The sequence below is a fragment of the Octopus bimaculoides genome, chromosome 21, assembly GCF_001194135.2.
Source record: "Octopus bimaculoides isolate UCB-OBI-ISO-001 chromosome 21, ASM119413v2, whole genome shotgun sequence".
NCBI classification, from domain to species: domain Eukaryota; kingdom Metazoa; phylum Mollusca; class Cephalopoda; order Octopoda; family Octopodidae; genus Octopus; species Octopus bimaculoides.
The window spans coordinates 33165706-33175118 of NC_069001.1; the positions used below are offsets into that span (position 1 = coordinate 33165706).

At 36.0% G+C, this 9413-nt stretch overlaps 1 protein-coding gene across 1 annotated transcript in view; it reads right to left on the reverse strand.

Annotated features, from left to right (window-relative positions):
• LOC106868096 (phospholipase D1) overlaps positions 1 to 9413 on the reverse strand; it is a 146838-nt gene that overhangs the window by 22915 nt on the left and 114510 nt on the right. Inside the window, exons 10-13 of the mRNA XM_014913212.2 lie at positions 5960 to 6041; positions 4481 to 4594; positions 2563 to 2702; positions 498 to 570 (exon numbers count right to left, since the gene is read on the reverse strand). Of these exons, the coding sequence (XP_014768698.1) occupies positions 498 to 570; positions 2563 to 2702; positions 4481 to 4594; positions 5960 to 6041 (409 nt within the window). The remainder of the gene's footprint in view (positions 1 to 497; positions 571 to 2562; positions 2703 to 4480; positions 4595 to 5959; positions 6042 to 9413) is intronic.

Sequence of the window (9413 nt, forward strand, 5' to 3'; positions counted from 1 at the left end):
TATATATATATATATATATATATATATATATATATATATGCATATATATATGTTTACACAGATTAGAAATGATATCAGGAATTTAAAGGGTTGAATAAGAGTTTTAGAAATCCAACAGCTGTTTCTGGGGGCTTGGTGGTCCAAAATAACAATTGTAAATTGTATATCGACTTTCTTGTCCTTACATTTACTCTTACCTGCTCAAGTTTAAATCTTTTGAACACTATAAAGTGTCTTCTATACAGAGAATACCTGTCTCTAATCTATATATATATATAAATGTATGTATGAATATGTGTGTGTGTGTATATTATTTGGTTTTCTTCATTGGCAACCTAATTAGGCTTAGACAATGCTTTAACATTGATATCTAGTTTTGAGAGGTTCCGTGGCACAATCGCACACACACACACACACACACACACGCACACACATCTGTGCCATATGAAAAACCTGAAAGAGTAGGATTGTTTAAAATGGTAACATAATATACATACATCTTTATTTTCTGCAACTATTGACAAATTCTGATCATCTTTGGCATTGACTATGGAACCAAGATCATCAAGCCTGTTAAAAAAATGAGAAATTAATAAAATCTGAGAAATTAATAAGATCTTTTTTTTTTAATATCTTCAATTTAAAGTTTCTTAAACATGAAATAATCAATAACAGAATCATTCAAATGTCTTCCTCTCTTTATTGCTTTCTCTTTATCTCTATCACTTCATTCACTCTCTCTCTCTCTCCTATTGTTACTCTCTATTGCTTTTCTTACTCAGCCTCTGACTCTCTCTCTCCCTCCTACGCTTCATCTATTTCTTCATCCCCCCCTCCTCTGTCTCTGTTGCATCAACAAGAACATAGAATCAGGTGAAATGATTCTAGTGTTAGTTACCTTGCTGTCTATGCAGCTCTCCAGCAGAAGCAGAGAAAAAGTATAAAAGATGTTTGGAACTGGTGTAGGAGTGGCTGTGTGGTAAGTAGCTTGCTTACCAACCCCATGGTTCAGGGTTCAGTCCCACTGCGTGGCATCTTGGGCAAGTGTCTTCTACTATAGTCTCGGGCCGACCAACGCCTTGTGAGTGGATTTGGTAGACGGAAACTGAAAGAAGCCCGTCGTATATATGTATATATATGTGTGTGTGTATGTTTGTGTGTCTGTTTGTCCCCCTAGCATTGCTTGACAGCTGATGTGTTTACGTCCCCGTCACTTAGCGGTTCGGCAAAAGAGACTGATAGAATAAGTACTAGGCTTACAAAGAATAAGTCCTGGGGTCGATTAGCTCGACTAAAGGCGGTGCTCCAGCATGGCCGCAGTCAAATGACTGAAACAAGTAAAAGAGTAAAAGAGTAAACTGATAGTGGGAGCCATCATGAAGAGAAACTAAGGAGAAACGAGAGTTGCATTGAAGCTCCAGTATGGCAGCTCTTACATTTCAACAAACCCATTAAAGAATACAACAGTCTCTCTCTCTCTCTCTTTTTGGTTTACCTCAGTCCTATTGGATCATTATATTTCTGCATGGTAAAGCTCTTAATTTCCATAACATTTTTTGTTATAGGTCAATGTGATACTTCATTACTTTAATTAAACCAATAATAACCGATATAATTATAGATATTCACACAACGATAAACAAAAGGTTATCTCCATATATCAACCATGGGTTTCAAAAAGATGGATAAATAATTTGCCACAAGAAGTTACATCCATTTGAACACAAGCATTTAATTAAACAGTAGAAGTGATTCACAGTAAGGACTTTATTTTGTTTGATGTTTTCTTTTTTATATATCTCAGTGAGATAGTTGAAAATACTTCAGGGCTGTATGCGTTTGAAAGTATAAAACATTGCTTTCAACAAGATTTGAACTGGAAACTGAGTAACTAAAATAGATCTGTATTTCAGAGATGTACTTCTCTGGTTAATGATTTGATCTGTGATTTGTGTTGAAGTTAAAACAATTAAATATATATATGAGCCATTTAAAAACTGTTAACTTTATTTAAACATTCATTATTTGTTGTCAAAAGTTTTGTCTCACCAATCACTGACACTAAATATTACATGTTTAAGTGAAGTTAACAGTTTCATGTGTTTCATGGCTAATATGGTCTGCCACTCTGTTGTTGCAGACAAATCTTTCTCAGCCACAATTTATCAACTAAAAAATGAGAGTTTGTAAAGATTATGTCTATCTTATGAGCAATTATTGATTTGGTGAAGTGATTTGGAGCCAACTATTAACTGGATCCACATTCGTTAAAACTTTACTTGAGGGTGCCTCCCTGTGGTCACTCAGTCTGCTAAAAGTAGAACACCAATCTTCCTCAAATCACATCCTGGTGTTAAAGAGGTGAACAAGTTAGAAAATATAGCTTGAGATACACTGTAACTGGAAAATATAAACAAACTAGAGGGTACGATCATGATTGGAATACCCGAGATCATAACACTGTTCAACCAGGACTGACCTAGGGCTAAACAATAGTCTTACATTCATTAACAAGTAATCTAGGAACATTTTCTAAGACCTGATAAGAATGCATGAAAATACCTGTGGTTCTGACAGTCCCACCGACCATAGCAGAGATCAAAGCCACCTAAGAAAGCAGATTTCTGGTCAACAACAACCAGCTTTTCATGATGCGCCCATAGATATACTCCACCAGGTACGTGGTCAGGATGTCTCAATACCTAGGATAAAATTTAAAGAAAAAACAGAAAGGAAAATAATACATTGTTGAAGGTGAAGAAATAGAATACCATATTTTCTGGAATACAAGTCTAAGTTTTCAGCCCAAAATTTACAACCAAAAAAGATAGGTTGACTTATACATCGTTTTTGTATCTGGTTTGCAAGATTCTTTATGTGAATTTGTGTATTGAAACAAATTTTTGTTGTGTCTAGGGAGGGTCACCATGCTAACCATTTTGAGCATGGCTGTTGCCAGTACCGCCTGACTGACTCTTGTGCCGGTGGCATATAAAAGCACCCACCACACTCTCGGAGTGGTTGGTGTTAGGAAGGGCATCCAGCTGTAGAAACTCTGCCAGATCAGATTGGAGCCTGGTGCAGCAATCTGGTTCGCCAGTCCTCAGTCAAATCGTCCAACCCATGCTAGCATGGAAAGCGGACGTTAAACGACGATGATGATGATGACACTGGTTCAATTCCACTCATTTATTAAATATCCAATTTCTTTGTCAAAGCTTTTTTGCAACCTTCTCAGTGACTTAAAAGAATTGGATATTTAATAAATGAATGGAACTGAACTAGTGTGTGTGTGTTAGTTAATTCTATTGGCATGATGTCTTGCCCTTGACTTATACACTTAGATGACTTTGAGGAGGAACCAAAGGTTCCACGTGAAATGCAGCAGGTTTTAGAAAAATAGTAGCAATGTTTGAAGTGTTCACTTGTTTATGCTACATTGATTTGTATACTGGAAAATACAGTAAATTTATAATAAGAATAGAGAAAATGTATATGAAAAGACAGTATATGATACTGACAAGCAAGTAATATACGGCTGAAAACATATGAAGGAAAATTTATGAGGGAGAGGGGAAACGTCATCATATTAACTTTAAATACTTTTAGAATGTTTAATTTCAAAGATGCCCCCTGCTTCTGTACTCATAAAAAAGAAAAAAACATATATAAAAAGAAATATAAATATTAAACAAAAGCACAAATGAAGGGCAAATAGTGTTTCACAAATATGTCTAGACAATTGATTGTGTTAGAAAAGAAGAATGGATGATATTGTTTGGCAACCAGTATTAATCAGCTGATAACAAGTTTGACTTCAACATCATGCTCAAGTGGTGTTGAGAGGGAAGGGCCAGACAACCAAGGAACCAGTTGTTCTTCAACAATATGCAAATTTATACATATTTACACAAACAATCACAGCCAACCTGGCATGGAATAATGAAGTGTGGCATGGAATAATGAAGTAAAACATTCACATACTAAGAGAATTATAATATGATGATGATGACGACGACGAGGGTGACGACAATAATAATGATGATAAATAATGGTAATTCATCATTATGTATCATCATTATTGTCTCCATCTTCATCATAATGAAGACAATGATGTGAATGATTATGATATGCAGATGAATTTTCCTCTGTTAATATATTTTCTAAGGGTCAACATCTCAAAGTACCCCACCACCACCACATACACACTTACAATTACTGTTGTTACATAATAGGATGAGATATCACAATGTAATGGAATGCAATTTCATCAGAGTAAGCTGAATTTAAAAGACAAAAAAAAAAAAAATTAAAAAGGAGCCGAATAAACAGGGGGAAAAAAAATAATTGTTATAAAAACAGGATCAGCTATAGTTAATTATATAAGATGAAAGTAACAAAAAGCCATGGAGACAAAGGATAAAAAGAAGCAAAAATGAAATCAATAATGTTTGCAGGTTGAGTGATTGAAGAGACTTACCTTGATATTTTCATGGTGGAGACTCATCAGTGTCCTCTTACTATAATAACTATTGATGCCAAGGGCCAGGGCTATTTCTTTGTACAGCAATATAAATACTCTCACTCCACATTCCTGAGTAATGATGGTGAAGAGAGGAAAAGACATTATAAATATTATTATTATTACAATTATTATTATTATTATTGAGTGAGAGTGCAGTGCATGCCATCAAAGTGACACTGAGGTAAAATATATGAAGCCGTTTAACTTAGAGTGTTGACGTTGGTCAGCACACTGGTTTGGCAAAATCAGTTACCCAGAAAGGTCTTGGAACTAAAATTGATGTTGTGCCTGCATATCATTTCATTTTCTATAATCTCACATACTACCAAAATTATATCTTTTAGCCTTTACTTGTTTCAGTCATTGGACTGTGGCCATGCTGGGGCACAACCTTGAAGAATTTTTAGCTGAATGAATGAGCCCCAGTACTTATTTGTTTTAAAGCTAGGTACTTAGTTTATCATTGTCTTTTGCCAAATTGCTAAGTTACAGGGATGTAAACATACCAACACTGGTTGTAAAGCAGAGGGAGGGAAGGCAAACACAGACACAAAGAAACATGCAGATATATAAATATATACAACATAGTCGTGGCAGATATTGGTGTCACGCAACTAGCGCCCATGCTGGTGGCATGTAAAAGCACTCATTACACACTCTGAGTGGTTGGCATTAGGAAAGGCATCCAGCTGTAGAAAGCATACCAAATCAGACAGGAATCTGGTGCAACCCCTCAGCTTACCAGCCCTGGTCAAACTGTCTGACCCATGCCAGCATGGACAACAGATGTTAAATGATGATGATGATAACGGTGACAACAGGCTTCTTTCAGTTTCTGCCTACCAAATCCACTCACTTTGGTCAGCTCAAGGCTATAGGTAGAAGACATTTGCCCAAGGTGCCATGCAGTGTGACTGAACCTGGAACCATGTGGTTGAGAAGCAAGCTTCTTACCACATGGTCATGACTTATTATATAATCATATTCATGTGATCTGCATATCTTACCCAAATTATAAAATATTTATACAAATTTATTTGTATAATCTTACAACTTATGAAAATTATGAAATATTTGCAAATTATCCAATTTCATTTTAAATTTAGAGCAAATAAATCCTCAGGATGAATGCTTCAAAGCATGGCCCCTCAACCCTTAAATGAAAGGAGGGACAATTATGCTTTTGGATGGAAATTAACTTTTCAATAGGATGAAGTGGATTCAGTACTGTAGAATAAGAAAATACGGAGGAATTTTACAGTGAGGTCTAAATATCAATGATGGTGTGATGATGATGGCGGTGGTGATGATGATGAAGGTAATGATGATGATGATGGTGGTAATGATGATGATGGTGATGATGACGATAATGGTGAGGATGGTGGTGGTGGTGATGATGATGAAGATGGTAATGACGGAGATGAAGAAACTCACTGCTTTCCGTTTAAGAACCACATCTAAACGCCAATGATTGAAATCCGCACCAGAACGCTTCAAATATAATTCTGGACTCAGCCTGTCGGAAAATATAAAAGAAAAAAAAAATGAAAAAATGAAAAAAAAAAAAAAAGAACATTCAGTTAGTAATAAAATAATTAAGTTGAGAAGTGGAGCAGTAGTTGGGGGTAGAGATAAGACTACAATCATGTATCAACAACACGGGGAACAGGGGGAAGTTAATTAAATTCTGTGTGGGATATTGTTGAGTGCTCTACTAAGTCACCATTGTCTACTTCTATCAGTACCCCCACCACATACTATCACCATCACATATCATTGTCACCACTGTGTACGACTGCCGTCACCGCCGCCACCATATAATAATAATCCTTTCTACCAAAGGCACAAGGCCTGAAATTTTGGAGAGGAGGGCTAGTTGATTACATCAACCTCAACTGGTATAGATTTTATTGAGCCTGAAAGGATGAAAGGCAAAGTTGACCCTATTATTATTATTATTATTATTATTACTATTATTATTATTATTGAGTGAGAAAACAGTGCATGCCATCAAAGTGACACTGGGGTAAAATATACGAAGTCCAGTATACCCACCATCACTACCCATCTGATAAGGGTTAGGGTTAGGGTTAGGCATCACAACCATAAGGGTGCGATATAGGGATCTGATATCAAAATAAACAACACATGACCTTGCAGGTGGGGCCCAGTTAGAATTTTCTTTAGGTTGAGTAGCCCATCCTGCTGAAAAGATCCCTGAATAAGGGTTAAGGATGTTGAATGAAACACGCATGTTTCCAAAGGTGAATTATCCAAACTCCCAAGAATTGCTCTCAACACATGGCCATGATGCTTCCCCACTACTTCTGCTTGTGATCAGAGATGCACATATCATCAGCCACTAAAGGATAAGCTCAACTGGTTAAGGTCAAACAACTGACAAGCAAATCTGTGGTATTGAGCAGAATATTTGCTGCAGCCCATCTTTTATATTATCATTATTATTAACAATAATAATAATTTCTTTTGTGAGATGACAAGCACAGTCCATTGAAAAAATAAAGAACACCAACTGTATATCCATCTCACCAATTTAAAGGAGCTTCTGAAGGCCACACACACACACACAAACTGCTATTAATAGTTATTAATAATATAATAATTAACTAGATGAGATCAGTTTATGAAATTACTTCCGATCTTCCACAATTCATTCTCTTTAGAGCAGCTTATCAAGAATTTGTGCTGCTAAGTTAAATAGAAACGGTGAATGTTTGCAGTATACACACACACACACCTCATAATGTTATTGTCACCATACTATGGCCTCAAGCAAACTTGGATAACTATTGTTATATGGTAACTGTGCGTGAGCATATATAAAGTGTGTGTGTGTGTGTGTGTGTGTGTGTGTGTGTGTGTGTGTGCATGCATGAGCATGTGTGCATGTAAGATGTGTCTGTCTTTATGTATATGTTTGTGTGTGTGTGTGCATATGTGTGAGTGGCTGTATATGATGTGTGCCTGTATAAATATGTCTATATCTCTATGTGCACGTTTGTCTTTGTATGTGTGTATGTATGCATGCATAGTACATAAGTATGTGTTCACTGACTCAACTGCGCACATGAATTTGTAAAGCTGACACCATTGTTGTTGAATATATTCTACATTCTGCTCCAGTTTATCGAGAAAGAAACAACGATGGTTGTCACAGTATAACACCACAGTGGAGAGGTTTATTTATATCAAGCTTCATAATATTTATAACATCTAGCTTCCATAGCCTCACCCCTCCCTCCGCCCCACACATTCTTCTCAACACAGTTCCACCATCACCATCACTGCCACCATCCCCCCACACACACTATTTAATCTGTTCAAATCTAGAGTTATGACTTAAACTAAAATATTGCTTACAATGAATTCACTAAAATGCTTCAAACCCAGCCCCATCTCACTAAACAAGGTCCCTAAACTTCTTGCCTTATCCCTGTAATGCCATTGGCCCTAAACTCTAGGGAACTGGCTGATCTTGAACCACATCAATCTGAGTTCACTGATTCACCCATCTTTCCAGCTCTCATCACTCATCCTATTCCTCCTGATTCAATCATACAAACCACTTTGTCATATCGTCCCCACCACCACCACCACCACCACCACCGCCGCCCACAGGACATTGGTTTTCTGGAATCCCTTCTCTGCCAATGATTTTCCAACAGCAATAACATGAAATTGCATTAACCCTGTTGATCTTGCTAGTTTTAAGAACATTAACCTTGTTGATCTCAGGTCTTAAAGGGGCCGTAAAGATCATGGGTATAGTGCTTTCTTCCTGACCAAGCAAATATAAACATTTCTAGAAATTCAACAGAAATTAAATCTTTTATCTTTTTGATAAGTTTTTCATTCTTTCTCAGTTACCATAAATTAATTTTCTTGATATCACTCCACTTAAGGTGGCGAGTTGGTAGAATCCACACCATGGCATTTTGTCTATCTCTATACCCTGAGTTCAAATTCCACTGAGGTCGACTTTGTCTTTCATCCTTTCAGGGTCGATAAAGCAAGTACCAGTTGAGTACTGCGGTTGATGTAATCAAGTAGCCCCTTCCCCTAAAATTTCAGGCCTTGTGCCTTTAGTAGAAAGGATTATTATTATTATTATTATAAGAAGCATCTAAAAAAATTTCTTGTAACAGACATTACTTGTAACAGAATTTTTTTAATTTTTCCCCTGTATATAATAATCATTTCTGCTTTGATTCATAATCTTAGATCAAAGCACTTAGAAAATAACTCAGCAATTTTTCTTCCTGCCATCTCAGTTATTACTCTTAAGACTATACAAGCTAAGAAAGTAAAAGTAATCTTCATTAGACAAAAACAGTTAATTCATGACATGAGAGAAGAGATGAGGTCTGACATTTTATGTAGGATTAAACATGCTCCATGTATTTGCTAGCATACATGGAGGATTTGGGGTGTTTTTTGGGGGGGGTTTTTTTTTTAACATTTTGAAAAACATTTACAAGTGATTTTGTGATTTTACAAATAGCTGTGTGATGTTGCAACTGTAACATGGATATAACAAGAAATGGAAAAGAAATTTTGTAAAATAAGATAGGTTGGGGTTGTATGTGTGTGTGTATGCGTTATAAATACAGAAAGTGTGATATACAGAGAGAGAAAGTGTGTGTCTGCATGCATGTGCTATGCATACAGAGAGTAAGATATACATAGAGAAAAAAATACACACACACGCACACAAATATATATGTATACAAATATATATATATCTATATACACAGATAAATACATATATACGAATATATACATATATAAAAATATATCTACTTAGCTATCTACCTATATATATATATATATATATATATATATACAGAGAGAGAGAGAGAGAGAGAGA